This window comes from Osmia bicornis, chromosome 3 (assembly GCF_907164935.1).
Source record: "Osmia bicornis bicornis chromosome 3, iOsmBic2.1, whole genome shotgun sequence".
Classification (NCBI taxonomy): Eukaryota; Metazoa; Arthropoda; class Insecta; order Hymenoptera; family Megachilidae; genus Osmia; species Osmia bicornis.
The window spans coordinates 2,874,202-2,898,162 of NC_060218.1; the positions used below are offsets into that span (position 1 = coordinate 2,874,202).

The following is a 23,961-nucleotide window of genomic DNA, read 5'->3' on the forward strand; positions in this document are numbered from 1 at the left end:
TAGTGCAAGGTTAGTCGGCGATGAGTGAAGTGTCAAGCCTCTACGTGGCCATTGTTCCTCGGTAGCAGATAGGATACGGAAGGATTTCAGAAAGGATTCCTAGAATGTGAGCTTTTTGTAATTCTTATTAACGTAACGGGATGGTTGTCTGTCTTCGTTGTTAATATTCATCAAATTTATCAAATCGTATCGTTCATTTTTAGCAGATCGGTCAAATTAATTTTTACTTGAAATCGTAACATTTTTATTAACCTGTTAATTTGTTTAAATTATAAACGTAACAAACGGTCGGACATTGCATCTGATTCGAATATGTTCGTTCTGAATAAATCCTCGAGTTTCCCAACTGCAGTCGGCTGAATTAAAATGAAGTGCTCGGGTGCAAGCAAGCACGTTTCACGGAAACAATTAACGCGTTTTTCGTTCTGTCGCGTTAAACTCTGATTAATCGCGATGCAGAACGGGCTGCGATTACCGTCTGGATAAATTGAAGAAAAATTTGAAACATTCCTAATTGAATATCAGAGATATATAAACAGTGTAGTAAACGAAGGTGCTTTTAAATATTTTACCATCCAAAATTCTAATCTTCTCAGTATTCTGATACTCGAATATTCCAAATATTCTATAATTCAAAATTCAAGCACTTCGAGTGCTCGTTGTCAGCTTTCGTGCTTGCCACCTTCCGAACGACCCAGTTAATCCTGAAATCGCTGGACCCCGAGAATTTCCAATTGAATTTCTCTGGCGACAAAGCTCCAGGTAAATCGATCGACGCATTTTGAAAAGCAAGGAAGTCCGAACGCAAAACGGAACAACAAAATAAATTGAGAAGATTAATAGCAATCACCACATAGGTCGGGTTACACCATTGTCTGACGAACGTCCCTCCTAAACTTCGAAGCTGGGTTGCATAACGTATCGCATGGTCGGGCGGCAAACTCTTTCTGGTCCGGCTTTAAATTTCATGCATCTACCTGCGAGAAACGCGATCATTAAACGGCGACGTCTTTAACTCCTTCCGAACGATCAACTCGCCCGTTCCTTTTATAAACACAACAATTTCGTACTCGTTTTTCCATGAAAGATTATACGATTCCCGTCGCGTTGTTCCGTGCTGAAATAATCATTTTAAAGAGACCACGAACGTCACGGATCGAAAAAGTTGACACGACAAACCACTTAGCTGGAATCTAAGAACGCTTAAGCTTACTTTAAAACCGATCGATCTAAGATCGATTGATTTACAGCTCGGTTTCGTTGGAAGCCGAAAAGTTACGTAAGTATCGCGGCAAAACGATGTCAATTGAACCATTGTACCATTCAAGATCCATCATTATTTTTTTTCTACCATAAGTCACGTTTCGTGATACTTTTATGTCATCAAATCGTGTTAGACTAGATGTGTTTCAAAATCGGTCGTCGTTCGCTGTAATTGATAACCGGCCATTTTGTATTAAAGCTATCTATGAATCCTTTATATAGTTATTTTCTCTGAACTTTAAGCTTTAATTTGATACGTAATAAGAGCCATTTCACGATACTTTTATGTCATGAAATTGTGTTTGAATTTAACCATTGCATGATTGACCGCAGCGAAGCTAATTTAAGGGGTGTAGAAAAAAATGTCGATTGCTTCGAAAGCAATTTTCTTCATCAAACAATGGATCTCGTTTCCAGAATTGGTCCACTCGCCTCCAGGGTCAGATCTCGACCGTCGGTCGCGATTAGTCATATAATAGCAATTATTTTATCGCGCAACCGTTCCCTTGCCTTGCGCGAATTGAGTTCCCTCTTACCGAGAGGCACTGCTCTCGACACGCCCGCGTCTTTAACGTTAAACGCCTTGAATATTAATACCGTCGATATAGTTCAATTTCGATGACGAAATCGGTTCAGATCGAGGAGGGGGAGGGGAAAAAAAGCGTAGCGAATCGAGGGCGCGAGAACACGAAACGTGTAATTGCGGCGAATGGTGATTGATTAATAAATCACTTGGAAGTATCCATTGCAATTAGAAATTTTTCAAAACTTCCTAGATCTTCGAAGTCCCGGGAGCTTTGAAGCTTGGAAATTTAATAGAAGAAACTTTCAAATTTCGCCGAGAAAGTTTGTTAAATGAAGAACTATCAAAAAGGAATCTACTTCTTGTTTGTCTTGTATATTAAAAGAATTCCTCGTCGTAAAGTGAGAAACCGTTTCCGTCGCTCGTAATCGATCACCGGCGTTCCAATTTTTTCTTTTTACTTGGCCGCTTTCGATCATGCGGGAGTAACCAGAAGGGATGAGAGGACGGTTTTAGGGTCGAAGACGAAGGAAAGCAGGCCGAGAGGGAAAGGAATAGTCGAGATTGGTCCGATGTTTGTTCAGCACACAAGGGTATCTTAGGTGGAAAGTGTTCATTCAGCTTATAGTAGCTTCTCTTTACGTGTGCAGCCAATAAAACCTCCTGGACGTATCGACACTGTTCCTCGGAATTACCAAGCTTTTCAACAATTCATTTGAGGCTTCTAATTTTCCTGAGATTAGTTAAAACGATCCTCGAGAACCTCTTCTCGACCCTCCTTCTTGTCAAAAACATATTTTATTCGGAATTCATCAAATTTATGCTGCCACTCCGATAATTTTCTTAATTTGCTAAGATATAAAAATATTTTAATTTAAAAAATTTTAATATAACCTTAACTTTTAATTAATATTAAAATTTTATTAAATAGTTTTTAATTAAAAATTATTAAGCAGTTTCAAAAAGTGAATTAATGAGAATAAAATGATAAGGAGGGTTAAGGTGTTAATATTGTATTTCACGAGTTAATTAATTAAGTGTTAAATAGGAAATGGCCAAGAGAGCTCATTAAATTCCTATTTCACGATGGAGGTATAATTATTACGAAGGTACATTGAATACTCTGGTCGGCATCCACGAGTATCGTTGTTATGGGGGCGATGCACTTGGTTGAAGTAGGCTAATGGGAACTTTCGAGTGGCCATCTTCATAACTCGACGTATCTCTGGCGAGCAGCTTTGCGCTTCTCCGCGGAAATTCGTTTCACGGTACTGTTTTCCGGAAGAAACGCGACTTAAGCTCTTCTCTCACCGCACTGAATAACAGATTAATTACCACAGTGGTTGTTTTCATTTTAACATCTTTGTAACAGTAGAGAAGCTGGTCTTTGCTTTGACAAAATGACAAATTTCGAGCAGTGTTTTGATTCCCTTCTAATTTATTTATAAGTGTCGAATTCTTCAGTAGAATCTGAATCATTTGTTTCGGACGAATTTAGCAAGATTTCCAGATATTTTTCGCGTTACTATTTCATGCAAATATAATTCTACGGTTTTCTATGAGAAAAATAAAAAAGGGAGGATCATCATCACGCGTGTAAACTCAGCTTAGCGCAACAACCAGGCGCATTTGCATCATCTTTATGCAAATAGAATCGATCGAACGAAAGGAAGCTCTCAAAGTCGTCCTCTCGATCAGCCCTCCACTGAATACGTGATTTTCGTCGACGTTGATACCTAAGGAAGAGAAAAAGTAGTTCCAGAGATGGGATCTTCGAAAGATTCCACGAAAGTGCAATCAATATATGCATCGAGTGCATCCTCCATATAAAAGAAAAGAAAAAATTGAATATCGAACATTTTCTTTCAAGACATTCTTGTTTCATTCCTAAGGGAAACAATCTGCAATCGAATAATTTGCATTTTTATTCATCGAAATACTTAACTAGGCCGCCATCCGCTTCGTAGCTGACATACTGGAGCGATATTGTGATTTAAAAGTCGATCTAAACAAAACAATTCGAGTTTTAATTTACGGAACACGAATTCAAAGCTCGCGAGATAGCGTAATTCCGATTTCTCCCATAGACTGTGATCGGCTTGCAAAGAATGGTCAAAATTGGTAATCTAGATTTTCAGTTAAGAAGTCACAAAAATCCCGATCAGTGGGTCAATAGCAGAGCCTTGCTCCAAAAAGAATAATAATGTTATCAACCTCAACGTTATCCTCTTAATTGCAGATTTGAAAGCTTAAATTAAACACTTAAATAATCATAACATGTCTATATATAACTCATAATCGTTATTACTGCACCAGATAATGTGTTAATAATAAACGTTGTATATCAAAAAAATATTGAAACAAACGTGTTTATCGTGATGCATATTTCCGCCGGTACACTTTGATTCCCGGATAAACGAGAAAATCGCGCGAAGGTGTGTCCTGGAAGAACCTGCTTGACGTTGCAGAAGACAGTTCGAGGAGACCCGAGTTGTTCCTCCCGTTTCCGTTCGAAGGTAGACCAGGCGTTGCTCGCATGTCCCATTGCGAGCGGAATCGTAAGTGCAATTGCAATTTTATTCGATCGTTTCGAGCGGTAGGGTCTTTTAAGGCAGAGCTTGATTTGACGTAAAGGAAATGGTTTTCCGTTTCCCTAGAATTGTTTCTGGGAAGCGACGCCGGTTACTCGGAGGAAAATTTGTCAATAATTATGACTAATTATAGCTCGCCATGACATGCAAATTAACGAGGGAAGAGAGCTTCGTTGATGATGAGGGGTCGTCGATGATCGACGTTTCAAATTGCAATAAAATGAAAAAATTCAACAATCTTAGAAATTTAATATTTTTGGTAAGGGTCGAAGACCTGGCCCGCCCTCCGAAAGAATGTTTCATTTGAGGAAACCCCTATCGATTGATATTATTATTTGCCTTCCATTGTTAGGACATCCTCGAGGAGTCATGAATCATCTCGACGATGCACAGGACGATTCGCAGCCTTGATAACCGAGCTTATGAATTATTGATGAGACATTTGAATTCATTTGAATGGAGCGGCACGAAATTTGTAAAAGAAATCTGCCAACATCGGCGACGACACGATCGTTTGACTTATCGGTCCCTTCGAACGATTCGTAGATTTACTTTCCTTTCATCTACTTACGATGATGGGGTCATCGATAATTTTGACTATGGATTTAAACCTTGTGTAGGTAAATAACTACTTGGGATCACTTTCGAACAATATACATCCTTCTATTTTAACTTTGCAATAGAAAAATGTTATCTAATGGTGATTATGATATACGTAGATAGAAATATGTATGCAACATCAATTAGGACGTTTATCAAACATCAAAAGTAGGAAACGTTGTGTCATTTTCTCTCCTTCTCTCGATTATTTTTTTATTCTTAACGCCGTAGTTGGAGAGAATCGCCAATACAAATAGTCGATATATTTTTTCTTGAATATTATATCGAATGCAGTTGAGCATGACCAAGTCGATATTTCCAAGGATATTGCTGAAAGCACATTGCAACACGGAATGAGTTGAATTACGCGCGCCGGAAGTGGAGAAACCGACTGGGCGGTAAAAAATCCCCAAAATATTTGACCCTAAAGTCATAACACAAATTTGTACGATTTTGTAGTTAAAAAATGGCTGAAGTTCTTTAACTTTGTTCTTTCTTTGTTTACGTTTCAAGCGCATTAATTATATTATAAATGGAACGAGACTGGATTTATCATAAAGGAAATGCCAATCCTTCTTGCAATTTACATTTGCAATCGATTAAAAATTCATGGGTCTTGACGATGATTTATTTAAGTCTTAGAATTAGTCGTGCGTTTGTAAGAACGATTGATGTATCGTTAGGAGGATTTATAAAATCTTTTTCTTGTTTTCAAGAATGCCACGCTTACAAATTTTATTAACTCGCCTCATGCGAATCGAAGCATGCTCTTTAGAATAGAATTGAAATTAGAAAAAAGATTAGAATTTTTTTTACAAGAATCACAATACTTTTTCTTATCAAATCTTATCAAATCTTCTTCGATTAACGAATCAGTGTTATCTAAATCCTATGCATTCCAAGTTCCAATCGAAACGATCTTTCAATAATTATTTGTCAAGAAAATTACTTCGTGCCTTCCACGACACGCGATCACGAGGAAAGAGATCTTTGCTAAGAATTCTGTACGCATAACAAAAGAAGTGCATATGTGCAAAAATGTTAGTTGATCCATAACCAATTACGCCCGGTTATTCGTTAATTGCCCGACTCGTCGAGGTTCTACGGGCAAAAAATTCAGAGGAGCTATTCACACAGGAGACATCTCGAATCATTCGAAAAATTCAGCCTCGTGCAATTATCAGCGTGACGGTAGTGCAACCGGAAGTCGTTGGGAGCGATCGCGTTTTCCCTTGCATTTGGCAAAAACTGTCACCGTGAAAGATCGAGCTACCTCGTCCTTTCGATGGATTCGTCAAACGACATTGAAAATAATTGTCGACGTACCTCGAAGCGTATTATTCCCTGCTCTTTTTTCCTCTTCCTCGTTCTGAAGCTTTATTACTAATTGTAAATGACTTTGATTTTTATGAAATCATGTTTAGTCGAGATATTTTAATGAGTCGAGTCTAATCGTCTCTGGCAAATGTTGCTTAAGGTCAGAACAATGATAGTTTTCCGCGAGAAACAGAGCTCGAAGATAATCCTCTTTCTCTTCATCGTACGAGCTGATGGATTGGTAATGAAGATTTTATCTAAACACGTAACGACTGTACCGCTAACGACGCGAATTAAAAAGAGCTAAGCTACATTGTTTGCAGCTATAATTTATGCTTATACTCTACTCAGTGATATTGGAGTTTATTTTTGTATATCTGCAGATTTTTTAATTCGAGAACGCTTCTTTCTTAACCCTTTCGCTGCCACGGTGGTCCCATGGGACCGACACTTGTCTTTTCATTTGGGCCATGGTGGTCACTGACGACCATCACTAATTGTAAGAAAAATGTGCTACTGGCAAGATTCTACCGTTATTTTAATATATTTCGCAATTCATTGTCATGGAGTTGTTTAGAGAATTTGAAAAGAACTGAGCGATCTAAAAAGTAGAAAATAAAATTGAAATGACTGTCCAACAGGCGAATTAAAGAAGCTATTAAGTAACATTCCATCACACCTGTTCGCCGAACTTGTTCGAGATCGTTTTTTACGTTACACTTGAACTTAAGATGGATTCGTGAAAAAGCGAATACCAGCTACGAAACGGCCAGAATTGACCTTGCTGACAGCAATTTTGTCCATTCATAGAAATCATTTCGTATACAGCGAAAATACAAAAGAAGAGTGTGCGATAAAAAAGAAACAGATGCGATTTAAAGTGTAAGGTGTTCGCAAGAGTAATAATTCATGCTTATGTACATACTACCGACAAGTATTACAAAACACTGTGCGAAACGAAAACAATTCGATAAGAGCCAGCATAAAAATTATCTCTTTTTTTTTAATGACACATAGTGACAGTGTTATGTAAATTTAACGCTACCAACTACAGCTGAACAGTACAGTTTACGCTTTTTCCCGAATTCGAGTCGTTGAAATATATTTTCTTCCGAGAAAACTTGGAAAATTTGGGGAAAATGGGAAATCGGAAAAATTTGGAGATATTTGAAAAGCGCGGAAAATTGGGGAATTTGAGAAGTCGGGAAAACTTGGGAAATTGAAAAAATTTAGAAAACTTAGAAATTTGGGGAAATTGAAAAGCGCGAAAAATTGGGAAGTTTATGAAACCGGGAAAACTTGGAAAATTGAGAAAATTGGGAAATCGTGAAAAATTTGACGACGTTCAACGACGACTGCCGTCACTGGTATCGACTTTTCCTCCTGATTTCCATCGTCGACATTTTTATTCGAAATTTCTCGTACAGAAACACGCACATAAGAGCGATTTGCGTCACGAGAGAAGGGTGAATGACGCTATACCGTAAGTTTCTCAACCAATGGAGAAAGTAATCGCATTGTGCTTGATCCGAAACGATAATTCCCGATATCAGTGTAACAGAAACGTATAGTTATCTGGAAACAAAGATCTACAATTGACCAGAAAGAACTGACTCATTTGCAATGTTGAATGGATACATAGCTTCATATTCAATATTTGCTCTACTCATTGCCTTTGTTTGCGACCTTTCAAGTATCTCCTCTTGAATGATAATAAATTCACTTGCAATATTAAAGAATGTTTGAATGTGAAGAATAAAAAAAAAATAATATTTCTCATGTACACCTGTAAATTACAAGGTATTCTAACATTTCTTAGAAGTTAAGTTTTCCTCTTATTAACTGGTATTGCACATATTTATAAATATACAGAGTGTCAAATACATAATTTACATTTTTTACACAGAATTTTCCAAAGAATCTACCTATATAAAAGAAGAATATAATTTCATTCGATGAAACAGAAGACAAGATTTGTTTTTCTGTCTGAGACATTTTATTGATAAACGAATAATTAAAAAGATAATTAGACGAATAAATTAACCAGGCCACCCTGTATCTTTTTATTTACTCGTTTAAATATCCCTCTACGCGGTTAGTTGGTTGTCAACAAGTGGAAAGAGTAATGACATCGATAACTGCACATTTCGAGACCCGTTTCGGTGCAGCATTCGGTGACATTTCAACGACATGCAATTTACTTTTAAATATCAAGGATTACGCGCGACGAAGAACTTAGTTTGTTCCATAAATCCTTACGTCATTCACGCTTGCGTGTCCACTTATATTTTTTTTAACGATACACGATTAGCAGGTAATTTGTGGTTGAAATAAGTAGTTGATAAAACTATCGTATCGTTGTATACAGATTAGTCAATTCAACAGTCTTCCATTATTGTCGAAGTGTTTTAAATGTTTTCCTGCAAAGAATTGACAAATTTATTCTATTTCATTTCATTTTCATTCCATTTCGAACGAAACGTGTCATTTTTCTTTTATTTCTTATGTAACGAGTAATTGGAATTTCTGGTGATCATTAGTTCCTATTAAAAAATTGACGTCAAAATTCGTGGCTCGTGTCAATTTCGTTGATATAGAGTTTCAAACAGTCACTTATATTTTGGCCAATTGAATGAACCGTCTTCGTTAGAGGCAAGTGTCTGTAAAAATTCCAACTACTTCGAATTGAACGTTCACAATAGATCCAACCTTCGCTTAGACATCATTTCGATTTACACACGACAATAGAAATGATGAAACATTAAAATATAGAACTTGTTTGAATCATATGTTCATTACAGAAACATTAAAAATCAATTTCTGAAGTATTGGAATATGATTCTCGTACATTTACATGTTTTTGCATTATGTAACTATATTATGGATAAATTGAAAGCCTTCTATCATTTTAATATCCTTTTTCTAATTGATCGTTGTTTTCCAGTTATAAGTGGAAATAATTACATTTTTATTATTATCAATGTCATGATCATTTGCAAGGTTTAGAATATTAATAAAACGTTTATATGGTCATTTTCTTTACACTTTAAGCTTCAATTTGAAGTACCATAAGTGATATTTAGTGATACTTTTATGTCATGAAATCTTGTCAGAAGTTTTACATTTCCAAAATCGATGACTGTTTGTTATAATTGATCACCAGCCATTTTGTATCAAAAATATCAATCAAACCCTTATGTGTTTATTTTCGTGAAACTTTAAGCTTCAATTTGGTATATCACAGGTGCCATTTTGCGATACTTTTATGTCATCAAATTCTATCAAAATGTCTATCTTTCCAAATCGACCATTTGGTATGCAACGATCTAATAATTGATCAAAAAAACTTGCAAATTAATGATGAACCGATGGTTCGAATGAAATTCTGCTTCGATTTCTTTCCTCCTCCTCTCGAACCATTTTACACACGCTCAAGAAGACTCGTCTTCTTACTCCTTCATCTCGATTCTCTTCCATGAACCGGTTTCAAACTCGTCTTCGTGGCTTCTGGTGATCACACGAACGACCTTCTCCGGTTCTTTGGTGTCCGCCTACGGCAAACTCCACGAACTGTTGGGATCCATGGGCTTTCCATGGCTGTTCTTTGCTACCAAGGTCATCGGCTACCTTCTTCCGAATGGAAGCGGTGCTGACAAGATCAAGGAACGTATCGTCCCTAACAGGTGTTTTTTTTTTCTCCTCGTGACAAGAAACTCTGTACAGAAGAAGACATTGATTCGGAAAAGATGACTTCACCGTTTACTATAATATTCGAAAATTACCATTCTACCTAATTAAAATTAAAAAAAAAGAAGGATACAAATTTTCTTGACGTAGGTTCTCAAATTTTCCAAGTTTACCAAGATTCCATGATTAATTTTAAATTTTAATTTAATTTCTAATTCTTTTTTCTTCTTCAATGATCATGGGAATGTTTTAACGCTTTACATTTCTCGTATACACTATATCTAAGTTTATTTGTTCAGTCGAAGGTTACGTTTGTGAAGGAATCGATTCAATATTACGAAACGCTTCGGGTACACGTGGTGTGTTTCGTTTTTTCACAGACGCCAGTGTTCTAACCGCGTGTTTTATTGTGTGGCGCCTTAAGCTGTCATCCTGCATTATGCTGTCATTCATCTAAATAATGCCGCTGCTCCAAATCCGTCGGTGAATTAAATTTTATTTTCCTGCGGTAGTTACACATCGGTTGAAAATTCTTTCGCGTGTAACTTTCTTATCTAAATAATTGTACGTTACATTTATTTTTCGCTTTCCTTTTTACCGAAGCTTTCATATATCTGTATGTAATTTGACGTAGATAAGTATTTTGCACACATATTAGATATTTGCATAAGTTTTAAAATCAGCTTAAATCAACATAAACGAACAAAGTACCCAATTAATGTTCTCCTGAATTAATTCATCAGCTCCCGACAGGAACGGTATAATGTTTGTTTCTTTTCCGCTTTGGATCTTTCAATTGCTCTGATAACGGAATTCGCTGCTCGAATTTATTTATAGCTGCAATTACCTATGCAAATGTTTTTCGTTTGCGAAAGGTATGCATACATCGTTGCGTTTCAATTCGAGTAAATCCCTCTTTTGATGTATTATCACAGAATGAAACAACATTTTTTATGAATATCACCTTTTAATCCCATCCCTAATTACCATACGCTTTAATGATAATTTCATGGAAAAATAATAAATGTAAAATTTGCAATTATGTGTTAATAATTGTGACTCTTGAAGGAAATGAAAAATACCAAATTGAAGAGTTTATTATAATATTTCAGAAATTATATTTGAAATGTTGAAATCACATGCATACATTTATCAGTGATAAAGATGAAAAGTTTCCATGAATTAAAAAGTGATAAAGCTGATTTGAACGTCAAGATTACAATGGGAGAAAGATGTTGATGTATTTGCGAATGTAACAGCTGCAATTTCTTCGACGAGATCATTTGATTCTTTAATTTTCTTCAATATTTTTACCGCTCATAAATTTTAGTAAACGTTACGTAAATAAATACGATAACGTTCATCTTGTTTTTTCCATTTGTTCAATATCTCATACGTACACCTGATTAATTTCCAAACAACAACAAGGATCACACTTGTTTTTACCATTTTTTAACTTGTTTTGACAAGAAATAATTATGTAATATAAATAAAGAGTAATTTGCTTGTCGTGCAATTAAGTGATGTGAGATTTGGAAAACATAAAAGGCTTGAGTTCTGGTTCAGAGTGATTTTATCAAGAATCAATCGGTTCGTGATACTCCTGAATATGAATGAATCGATTGATTTTTACAGTCATTACGGAATGACAGATTGACTTGAATGAAATATACCTACGATTGACATTCTCGCAGAATCCTGACGAAGGTCGATTTACACAAGTCTTTGTGATGATCTTCGGGGAAAAAAGGTGTACAATTAAAGAGATATAGGTATAATTAACACGGTGACTTCCACGATTGAAATAGCCTTACTTAGTATGGTATATATTACTACGAATGATTAAACACACAGTAGAAACACGTATACCTAATCAGACACAGGATAATACCTATTATCATGTTTTCAGTGATATCCATGTAGTGACGTTCAAATTTGCACTTACTAACATGTTTTTAAAAATAGAGTGAAACTATCCCCCTCTACTCATCCTATTGATTTGTGAAATAAAACATTCAAGATTTCAAAATTTTCCCGATTTTCCAATCTTCCTGCTTTTCCAAATTTTCCCAATTTTTCAAGATTTCAAAATTTTCTCGATTTTCCAGTCTTCCTGCTTTTCTAAATTTTCCCAATTTTCCGGCGTTCTCAATTTTTCCTCATTTTTTACGTTTCCAAATTTTCGCAGTTTTTCTAATTTCCCAGGTTTTCTCGATTTTTCAATCTTTGCGTCGGATATTTTAAATTCCACGAAAAGAATTTAGTCGACAAATAAGACTTAACAAAGTGAAGTTCTCTATTCCTCAAGGGTATCGAATGTACATAGTACACGAGTCTTTGCTAGTGGAGTTCCCGAGTTCTCGCCTTCTCCGTATCCGGAGTTTCGCGAATGGATTTCATTACTCACTTCGATTTCGCCTTGGGCAATTGATCACTTTGTTTCGAGGATCAGGAAGCTTGGTAATCGAGCGAATTTATTTCTCGAGAACTGGGTCAATCGATCACCTGTTGAGTTTCATTGTTTACAGGTGGTTTCACAAATGAAAAAAAGAAATCTCATCGCGACTTGAATTCGTACGAAACCATTTGAATTTTCATAATTTATATCTGACTACGCGTGACCATTTCCATTCTGACTATCGACGTGTTAATTTATCGTGTTTGAATTTTACTTACAATACTTATTTCACTTTAGTACGATAAATTCGCTTGAATTGCAAAAGGAAAAAAAGTATGAATGTTTTTACATATTGAAAATATGAAAATGATCCATCGTTGGGGAAGAAACGATTAAATGACTCGAGAACCATGAATCATTAACTACAAATAGATAAAACGTTTTAATTAGTCTGGAATTAATTATATAAAAGGGGAATTTATAAATGTATTATTTAATCCTTGATTTATAAATTCAATCCTTATCAAACAATCAGATTTCGAGGTTTTCACACTTATAAAAATACAACAGTAAATAGTAAATTTATTCGCATGTATAATGAACTTGAAATGAAACAGAGATTAATTAATTTGCTAATTAGCTACGTTGTGGCGCAATTATGAATGCAGTTCATTTTTTAAAAATGATTAAGTTATAGTTTCTTTTCGATCGATCATTCTCAAGTATCGTATTCACATTTTTATAAATAACAACGATTCTTTATTCATCGATCATTTTTCACGCTTATCGATTCACGCTCTCATAACCAATCAATTTACCATTAATACAAATACCATCGCAAACACGATCAAAGAATTTCAATCGACGTTAAACCGATTCCTCCCTGTTACAAAACCTCTATCACTTGTCATCGTTTTCTTATCAGAATTCATTACCTCGTATCCTCATTCAAGATTCAACACTTCAAAATTCAATCGCTCAAGATTTAATGCTTCAGGATGAAAAATTTCAAGATTCAATGCTACGAGGTTTAAAATTCGAAGATTGAAGATTTCAAGATCCAAGATATGAAAATTCCAAACTTCACGAGTTCGAAAGGTTTCGATATTTAAATACTTCGAGACTCCTCGAATTCCACTGAAAACCCAAAGTGCCTGGCAGCTCGGGTATGCCCGGATCGCTAGAAAACTTCCAAGACTTTCAAACATCCATCGCTAACGACCTGCGTACGTCAACCGAGTGTCTCTTTCCTTCTAAGTATTGAGGAAAACGATGAGGAGAAAAAAAATCAGTATCACGTCACGAAGAAACCCAACGGAAGCCTTCTGAATAACAGGTTGCTCCGTTAATCCACGACGAGACACGAGTAAACGAGAGGAGATCTGCGTAAAGTAGAAGCAAAATCCCCCGTTCATGGAGTTCTCCAGTGACGTCAGAAACGATTCAAGGGGGCCCAAAGGCTGATCGTCCAATGGCCGTTCGACACTGTTGGTGGGGTTTAGCTTTCGTTCTTGCACAAGCTATAAAGCCCCGCTAATTGTACACGCGGCGAACAGTCGGTGCGTGCCCTCTTTTAAACGACGATATGTAGCGCGGCGTCACGAAAAATCGCGTGGTTCTCGTGCACTGGTGTCGGCCAAGATCATTGTCACGATCGAGATCGAGACACGTGCTTACCCTCGTTAGCACGGATCGTTGCGATTCGCGGCATAGCTTTCCCTTATTTTCTCCCTTTTAACTCGAAGCACATCTTCGAGTTCGACTACGCTCGATCCGAGTGAACAGAACCGGAATTATTTTTTCGCGCGAGTTTCGGTGACGCCTTGATTTGTGACTGGACCAACTTTCGTCCGAAGGTAAACGCGAAGATTCAGTGAATTTTATTCGAATTTTTAGGCTCTTCGAACGTTGGTCATTTTGAAGAAGTGATTTGTGTCTTGTGAAAAGTTGGATTCTAATCACATTTCTACCCCTGATAGACAAAGAACATTTCTTGTGCTGTGAAGAATTGAGTTTTTTGAAAATTTTCGTTTGTGATACTTTGATCAACCTCGTCTGCTGCTTTTTAGGTTCTTACCACTTGGTAAAGAGAGCTTCTTTTTATCTTTGAAACATTGAAATTTTTTATATAAATTGTACGGTGTTGAAAAATTTTGGAGCAGAATTCTTGTGATGTATAATGTATAACAATGTTTGTCGTGACATTTAGAAAGGTAAATGTTGTGCGAGATCGTCTTTCAAAGTGTCTTGTGATTGTTGGTGTCTAGTTCTTAGTATGCTATTCGCATTTGTCTTTCCTCGAACAGACGAATGCTTTATAGTCGACTGTTCGATCGATGGGACTGAAAAAAAGAATCCTTTTCGTACGTATCTTGAATCTTCAGATGTCGATGCAAATAGAAGTTACGAGGATATTCGTTTTAAAATAACAGGAGAGTCCTATTTTTCTCAGAAAAATTAGCAACGTATGCTAAATTACGTCTGTCATTTCATCGGAAGAAATATTCTCGGTGTATTGTGACAACTTGTAATGAACCTTGCAACTGATTTTCTTCAACGAAATAAACATTGAATCGTGAATCACCGTTCAATGCGCTTTCAGAGCAGCACGCGTTTAGTTCTTCCTTGTTTTCGCATCTGTCTCGCATATGTCGTCTAGCATATACAAAGAGGAAAAATACAGGGTACAAAGATTCTGTTTCTTCTTCAAATCTTCTTTCGGTGAAGGCTGTCTCCTTACGCTATCTTCACTTGTACATACATATAATATTCATGAAATCGTACGAATAAATTAGAGTGAAGATTTGTATAAATATAGCCTAACTATTGAACAGCAGTGAAGAAATATCATAAAATATGAAACCTGAAAATAAATTTAAATTTCAAATAATAAATCACATAGTGGAAATTAATATTCTCATTAACCATGCATGTATGATGATTTTTATTAACATCTAATACTGAAAAAAGAAGAAGAAAAGTTAATAGCCACTTTAGCTTTCAATCTCATCTTAAATCAAGATCCACGATTACTTATATCACTGAAATTATCATTCAATTATCATCCACAATCTATTAACACATAGTAAGAACTTCAATCACCTTCTCTTCTTATCGATCGTTACTATCAATAAACACAATTTCCTATTGGATAAAAGCAAAAAGATCGTTCAACAATCAGCCTCGTTAGGAATCTAATTATCAAAGATGAAAGAAACTGTGTATCCTGGAAGGAACAATTAATAGAGCGACCATGAGTCACGAAGTTTCTATTCCATTTTTCTTTCTCCGCTTGATAATGAAGAAGGAAGAGCGAGACATCGTTGATCTACTTTTTTTGTATTCGCGAATTGTTATTACGCGTCGTTTACGCACGCGTGTGCATCGATGAATTTCCAATCGCGATCGCTTTCCCTGATCGATAGAGAAGGCGAGGAAAATCATGTATGCAAAATCATGGATCTGTGTTAAGCCGCGACCGTTCCATTAATTATTACTTCTTCTGGGATCCGAGATACCTCAAGGTCCGCGGTTTTGTGTAATCGACTGACGAAGGTAGAGCCTGTAATAGTCATCGTTCAGCTTTTCTGGATAGATGCATGGAAAATTAAATTCTGAATAAAACATGAATTTCGATTCATTGGCATTGAACACCGTATGGATGTTTCATATTTTCAAAATAAGGCGAAGGTGTATGTTCATAATAATTTAATCGATTTGAACATGTTTGTTCAATTGTTTCCCTTGGTCGATAATTATTACATGTTGATTACGATTAATAAATCATTTGAATCATCGTCGATTCATCATTGTACGCTATAATTATTTCGTTCGTTTCGCTAAAGATTATTTCTTCTAAAATTATTGATTTATTTTTCACAAACACAATGATTTCTGAGGTAATTTTGCTAGAAAATATTTTATACTTTTCTTTATTTAATTATGTAGAATTTTACAGTCAGAATTTTATTTAAATTTGTAAGAAAAGAAACCATAAGACGTGTATTACATATGACGCATATGGTGCGTCGCGACATCCCCTGTATAAATTACATATTATTATGACGCACACGGTGCGATCAGGACTATTTCGTGATACAGTTCAAAGACCACTACCGTATAATTCGTATGGTGTAATTAATATGCAAAAAAGTGGCGTGCAAATGAGATTTCTCTTTATTAACAAAAAGAGTGGTTAGAGGTAGAACATGGTTAATTAGTGTCAAGGTAGAAACTCATTGTCAGTCGTGAAAACAAAATTTTCAAGGACGAAACTCTAATAATTATTTTTGTAAATTGTACTTATTCTTTGTTTCTACACAAAGTGTATGAATCAAATGGAATAGAGAACTACCGGTTATTATTTTTTTCTGTTTAATAAATGATTGTTCTGTAAAAAAAGGTAATACAGTTAAGTCATTTAATTGTTCCATGCTGTAACGATATCAGGGTAAACTAGAATTCGAGATACGGTATTCTGTTATTTAAATGAGCTCCTCGTGAGATTAATTATAGCTCGCAGAGTGGATAAAAGACATTCTCTCCTCTTAACTGTCATATCTCGTCTATTAAAAACAATTCTAAGCATAGATTGATCTTTCTTCTATATTTCCCTCCGAAGCTTTTTTCTTTCCTTTTAACATAATTGATTGATCAAAGAAACATCGAATACTTCTTTGAAACTCAGAACAGCTTAATTGAAAAAAAGAAGGATTGTTCAGCTGAACGAATCAGTAATCAACTATTAAGGGATTGCAATAATCTCGCAAGAGATATCAAGGATCTTTCGTTTTACAGTTCAGTTCACTTCAAATCGTGTATATTGTTACGCTTACTTCGAATTAAATAATAAAACCAGAGGTGAAACAATCGGACAATAATTCTATCGATACCAGGGAGAACGTCCAAACAAAAATTAATTTTTATGAACCGATGAATGTTGTTTCACTTATTGGAATAATTTTACAATAATTCGTTTTACAGAGATCGAGAAAATGACTGTAATGGTGGAGTCAGTGAAAGCGGAGGAGGGCGAACGTCCGAGGATCAGCAATTTCGACGACATCCTGCCGTACGTCGGAGAGGCCAGTCGTTACCAATGGTTCCTCTTCGTTTTGCTTCTACCCTTCACCTTCGTCTACGCGTTCCTCTACTTCACACAGTTCTTCATCACCTTGGTGCCGGCTGAGCACTGGTGTACAGTACCAGAACTCGAAGGATGGAACCTAACCGACCACGAGAAGTAAGCGAAGAAATGGACAATTTGAAATATTACAAGATTTTAATTGCAAAATTTATCGCAATATCATGTTGACACCTTATCAACTGGCGGTACCATGAAAATTATCAAAGTATATTGCACAAGAAATACGTCGAGTCATCTAAATCAGTAAACATGTTATCATCGACAATCGTCAAACGCAAATAGTAATCTCAGCATTCTTGATACCTACATCTCCCGCTGACTTTTCTACGATACTATTGATCCTGCAATTTGTCCTTGTCCCAACGATAAATCCATCGCGATAAAATTTTCCGCTCACCACCAGGGATATTAATTTTGAATCACGATAACGTATCGCGTTACAGCGATTTAACTGGCGAATCATAATATTTGCACATGCTGCATGCAAACCACGCACGAAATCCAACACAATCATCCGACGATCTCGTCGATTGCACACGGAACTTCCGTATTGCACTTCGAAATTAATAATAATCAAAGCTTGTTTCAGAAAACTTGTATCGTTGAGCATGATTGTTTCCTGGGATCGATCCTTCCTCGATAATTAAAAATATTAATGAAACCTTTGTATAATTATTTTCGTTACACTTTAAGCTTTAATTTGATGTATCATATGTGCCATTTTGCCAGACTTTTATGTCATGAAATCCTATTATCCTCTTTTGCAAACATATGTGGTTTATAAAAGAACGATTAATCGTGCAACGAGAAAAAACTGTCTCAACGTGTTTTCCACTGAATCATACGAAAAATGCACCCGGTGATTTCCTAGCGATCGACGCTTCACCGGAAACCAGTTTGGTCGACGACCTCCGGTCGATTCTAGACGCCTGCTTCCACGAACTCGTCGGCCAGGAAATTCTTTCTCGTTACACGCGTTTGTTCTGCGACGATTATCTTGAAATAGACGTAACGAAAACGTGCTGAAATCAGCAATTAACCCACTCGAGGCTGAATCTAATTATAAAACTATCCTCAAAAGTTGGAATTCCTCTTTCGCTACTCGTTGTGAGGCGATTAAATGAATTACAATGCAATTAAATATTTTATTTGTTAACAATTTCAGACGCAAGGGTTCGAATATTTTCATAAAAAGAAATTTTTAATTTTTCAGAATCTCTCTGTCGATTCCTCCAGCAAGCATCGAGGAATTAAAGGTGGAAGGTGCAACTGCATTTTCACGATGCAACATGTACGACGTGAATTACGAAGAGATGCTGGACCAAGGTATTAGAAAAGGAAATATATCTTGGCCTGTTAAACCGTGTAAATATGGGTGGAGCTTTAATCACACGATGATACCTTACAAGTCCATAGCCGTCGAGGTGAGTCATTATAATTCCTTTATTTTCTCTTTACAATATTTCATTACAGTACTAAATTATCGTAATTATAATTATTACTCAGCACGAGCACTCCTAATATCTCGACTCTCTTTTTGAAAATTGAATGCCTCTATTAGCTTGGATTTAAATACAGATTTTGCTCGTTAACTCTGGCGATGAAAACAACACGATCGTTCAGGAAAGTGTCCTTGTTGATTGCACAAGCCTAGACTAAAAGTGCAATTATCTATTGTGCTCATCATCGTTATCAGAGCTCGTTTAGAGCTCTTTTTTTTCCATGAACGCGTTTATTAACCATGTTATCTGATCAATATGATATTTGAAAGAAGATTGTAATAATTATACTTAAAATACAATTAAATAGAAATTCGAGGAAAGAATTTTAATTAAGCAAATTATTTTTAGAAATTATTCAAGCCATTTATTTTTTAATTTCAATTATTTTTTTTTACAGATAGCTATCTCTCTTTTCTAGGAATATACCTGACTCGAGTACAAGGTAGTTCGTTTCTTTTTGTTTCCAGTTGGAATGGGTCTGCGACCATGCTTTCCTAGGTTCAGCAGCGCAGTCAGCCTTCTTCGTCGGCAGTATCCTCGGCGGTTTAATATTCGGTTACATAGCTGACCATTATGGCAGGATTCCAGCTCTGGTCGCTTGCAACTCGGTTGGCTTCATCGCGTCCGTCGGCACCGCGTTTTGCAACAGTTTCTGGAGCTTCTGCCTCGCGAGATTAGTCGTCGGCACTTCGTTCGACAATTGCTTTAATGTCCTTTTCATTATCGGTGAGTCATTTTAGGAATTGTAACATCTGGCAAAATTATTCCAGAAAATGCAATTATAACGATAACGGTTGTCGATTACTTTCGTTTTGTGTTGCATAAAAATTATGTAAAATAGATACTTTTTTTCCATATTTTTTGTTAACCATTTTTCTGTCATTATGTATATTGAAATAATACAATGAAATTATTATAAATGTCGTTTCAGTGATAGAATATGTCGGTCCGAAATACCGAACACTGGTGGCGAACATGTCCTTCGGGCTTTATTTCGCTGCAGCCGCCAGTCTTTTGCCATGGATCGCATATTGGATCGCGGATTGGAGAATTTTGAGTATGGCCACCGCGTGTCCCATGGTGGTCGCTTTTATAGGACCATGGATCGTTCCTGAAAGCGCACGGTAATTAATTCATAAAACTTGCTTCCTTTTCATTTCTTTTTTTTTCTTCATAAAATAATCATTTCATCCAATTTCTTCCAGTTGGTACATCACCAGCGGCAAAGTCGACAAAGCGATCGACATGTTGAAGAAATTCGCCAAAGTAAACGGCAAGGAAGTGAAACAGGAGATATTCGACGAGTTCGAGAAGAGCTGTAAATCGATGATCGAGAAAGATCAATCGCATAATCAGTACACCGTGCTGCATCTATTCAAAAAGCCACGACTCGCGCGTATCACCATCATGCTCATCCTCTACTGGTAATATATAGCGCTCGATTATCATACATGTTAATTCCTTTTTTTTCTTCTGCCATTGAAAATCATGGAAAAAGGAAGAGTTTGTAATTAACTGGTTTTCAAGGCTTCTGATGGTGTGGGTGTTCGACGGCCACGTTTGGAACATGAAACTTCTGGATCCCGACGTTTTTACATCCTTCTCCTTGGCCTCGCTCACCGAACTTCCGGCCGCGGTTCTACTTGCACTCTTCCTGGACAGATGGGGCAGACGATGGATGGGTTTCGCGTCCATGTTCCTCTGCGGAATTTTCTCCTGGATTGCCCTGGCCACTCCTAATGGTTGGTTTTTCTTTGATGGATCGCTCGTCGATTAAAATTATTTAATAAAATATCCAACATCCATGGTTCAGTTGCGATAAAGAAGTTTGAAAATCTGACTTTGATGGCCACACGTTTCGTCGAATCTTTTACTCCTGCAGAATCACTAATTTTTCAGTTGCTTTTTCCAGGTCCACCTACGGTAGCTATGGCGATCGTAGCACGTCTCGGCGTGAATATCGCGGCGAATATCGGTTTCCAATACGCGGCCGAAATGCTTCCCACCGTGGTGAGAGCCCAGGGTGTCTCTTTGATCCACATCATCGGTTACGTGGCTCATATCTTGGGACCCTACATCATTTACTTGGTGAGTAAAATTCCTTTTCTCTATCAGGTCAAGAAATTAACAACATTGAGGATATTCTTGATTTATTTTTTAATTCAGGCTGATATTGATGCCTCTCTGCCTCTTGTCGCCCTCGGTTTGCTGTCCTTTGTGCACGCCTTCTTGACCTTAGGTTTGCCAGAAACCTTGAATCAAGATTTGCCAGAGACCCTTCAGGAAGGTAACGACTTTGGTAGAGAGCAAAGTTGCTGGTGGGTCCCTTGCATATCCTCGTGAGTATAATTTCTTCTTTTGTATAAATAATATTCTCTAAGTGTCCTTCGATTCTTACGCATCGATTATACTTTCACAGGAGTCACCAGCTAAAGAAGAAATACAGAAAGAAACAAGGCCTCTCGAATCCCGCGTTCGCTGGTAGTGTTCAAAAGATCGACTGCACTAGATTATAGCGACTGCTGTTCAAACTTGCCAAATCCTTTGTAAATATAGTCGTTAAATGTGTGTGCGTGTGTGACGATGTTGCGGGAACGTGTATGAGAGATGCAGGAGGATGTCGTGAGACGATACAAGAAGCATTCCATAGGTATACTGTTTAATAATTATCAAATAATTAATTAATCTTCGCGTTTCAAGCGTTGGTACAATTTAGCGCAGTATTTCAAAGTGAATGACAGTATTCGTAGAGCCTTTGTTGAAACGTTCAATGAAGCAGAGTGGTAGATTTTTGCAGAGACAAAAATATATTTGTTTTTTAAAGAGAACCTTCAGACGATCCTATATTATTTGTTAGGATTATTGTTAGGACTTGTGAGCTGTTGATTTGAAATCTGAATAAGGTGTAAATAGAACGTTTCAACTTGTTTCGTTTACTGTGAACGGACGATGTTCGTTTGTGTATCTATAGGTGATTTGTCAATATGAAAGTTTCGATCGACTTTTGAACCCGAGACGCGTTCAAAGTTCTTGAGAAAAGAAAAAATTTGTTTCTAGTAAATTATCAGTGATTACTTTTAAGTATTATAATTGTGATTGATAAATTACCTCAGAGATTTAGATTCTTCAAAGTGTCATCCCGTTCATTTTCCTATTGTAACTGTCTAGTATTAAAAGACAACGATTAATTTTGTGGGAAGATACTCCGGTTTAAAAGTTACCACGCAAACGATCGAACGTTCGATTTTGACGCCAATTAGCGATAACAAATTCTTAAATCCGCGGACAGCCACGGATTTATCGTTACTCTCGTTCCTTACGATCCTCCAATCTGTTCATCCTGAATGCTCAATTACGTTCAAATGATGATCATTTCGGGCCAAGTAGAATAGAAAAATTCGCGTACTTATGAAATTAGACAATCGCAATCGACCTATCTTCAAGAAATTCCAACCATTTCATTCACCATATTCCAGGACCCGTGAAAATTTAATATTTGCAGCAGAGATCCTAGAACTGCTGGTATTAATTTTTCTGCCTTTCCACCCAGATTCCGATTGAGAGTGTTCTCTTTCGTATAATTAAAATTACAATTTCCACCTGTTACTGGGAACCTTCCTTGAAACACGTTAAACGAGTATTTCTCAGAATATTCATACTCGAAGTGTACAGTACAAGACAGAAATGTGATCATCAAGCGTTAGTTTAATTCTACAAACATTTAATGATTTAGTTGATCGTTTGGAGGATACATTCATGTCTGTGAGAGCAAAATAACGAGCTGTTCATTTAGTCTCCAGTTTCTCAACCAAAGGGTCCCAAGTTGTCTCAAAAGTTATTTAACATAAAATTGAAGAGCAACAATAGAATAATTCAACCTGAAATACTTGATAAAAAGAAACTTTAAAGAATGCAAAAAATATTTGTCAAAGAACTTTTGGAACAACCTGAAGGGGGATCGTGGGTCCAAACAAAGGTTGAGAAACGCTGGTCTTAGTCTCATAAGATGTGTAAAACGTGTGCGAAACGAGAATAAAAGTAAGACAAGTATTTTTCAGTTGATAGCGTTGTTATTTGATACAACGACGAACACTGATCGTCATTTGATGGCACAATTTATGATAATTCCTTTCTAATCTTCCTAAATTATAGAAACTACACACAGTTTAACTGTGGATAAAAAAAGAACAGCAGTTAAGTCTTGAAAAACAATTTTAACAAAATTTGCATTGAATTTGCTTCAGTTCAACAAGATTTGTGATACGGTTAAGAAGAAGAAGATGTTTTTAAGTACAGATGGTCGATGGCTAAAATACTACAAAAGAAAAGTAAAGAAAAAATGAGTTCATTAAAGAATCAAACCAACTGCTGAAAACTTTGCTGTGCGTATCACGAAACGAATAACTAGCCTTAATATTAAAATGAATCAAAAACATGAAGAGAGACTTAAAATAATTAAAAAAGAAACTATATAGGAACACGAGTTCTAGGCATTCTTGGCACGCCCATCACGAGATAGAATTAGCAATAAGACTTAGAACAATTAAAATACATAATAAAAAATGTGAGGAATACGATATAACGTGATTGATTTTCCCGTATCGAATCACGCTGATTTCGCTTCAACGAAACGCGACTTTTCTTCAGAAGTATTTTTCATCGAAGTAAGAAATGCAAATTGAGTAATTAAGTACTCAAGAACCGTAATGTCGATGACCATCGAACGGCGATTTCTGATAACATGGCAACGACCAGAAATGCTGATCTTTCCCAAATTCTTCGCCTTGCTTTATCGTTTGAGGAAGACTCTGGCCGACAGTTTCCGGTAGGAAGAGGACGAACATCGCGCCAACGAATGACACCGTGCTGATTATCAGCATTGGAAATCCTTCCCACAGTTTCGCCTAACGAATATATCAATGTTAAAAAGTCAG

At 36.5% G+C, this 23,961-nt stretch overlaps 2 protein-coding genes across 8 annotated transcripts in view; one reads left to right on the top strand and one right to left on the bottom strand.

Annotated features, from left to right (window-relative positions):
- LOC114878575 (organic cation transporter protein-like) overlaps positions 1-23,961 on the top strand; it is a 24,452-nt gene continuing 491 nt past the window's right edge. The window contains exons 1-10 of one of the 5 annotated variants that reach the window (XM_029192556.2): positions 1-106; positions 17,363-17,621; positions 18,739-18,949; positions 19,495-19,753; positions 19,959-20,151; positions 20,233-20,451; positions 20,555-20,769; positions 20,940-21,115; positions 21,194-21,366; positions 21,447-23,084. In XM_029192556.2, the coding sequence (XP_029048389.1) occupies positions 17,374-17,621; positions 18,739-18,949; positions 19,495-19,753; positions 19,959-20,151; positions 20,233-20,451; positions 20,555-20,769; positions 20,940-21,115; positions 21,194-21,366; positions 21,447-21,543 (1,791 nt within the window). In that variant the 5' untranslated portion in view covers positions 1-106; positions 17,363-17,373 and the 3' untranslated portion in view covers positions 21,544-23,084. The other 4 variants (XR_006829262.1, XM_029192547.2, XM_046285048.1 and 1 more) reach the window with 4 other exon arrangements.
- LOC114878607 (carcinine transporter-like) overlaps positions 23,076-23,961 on the bottom strand; it is a 5,204-nt gene continuing 4,318 nt past the window's right edge. For all 3 annotated transcript variants that reach the window (XM_029192640.2, XM_029192626.2, XM_029192634.2), the window contains one exon: positions 23,076-23,931. In XM_029192640.2, the coding sequence (XP_029048473.1) occupies positions 23,722-23,931 (210 nt within the window). In that variant the 3' untranslated portion in view covers positions 23,076-23,721. The remainder of the gene's footprint in view (positions 23,932-23,961) is intronic.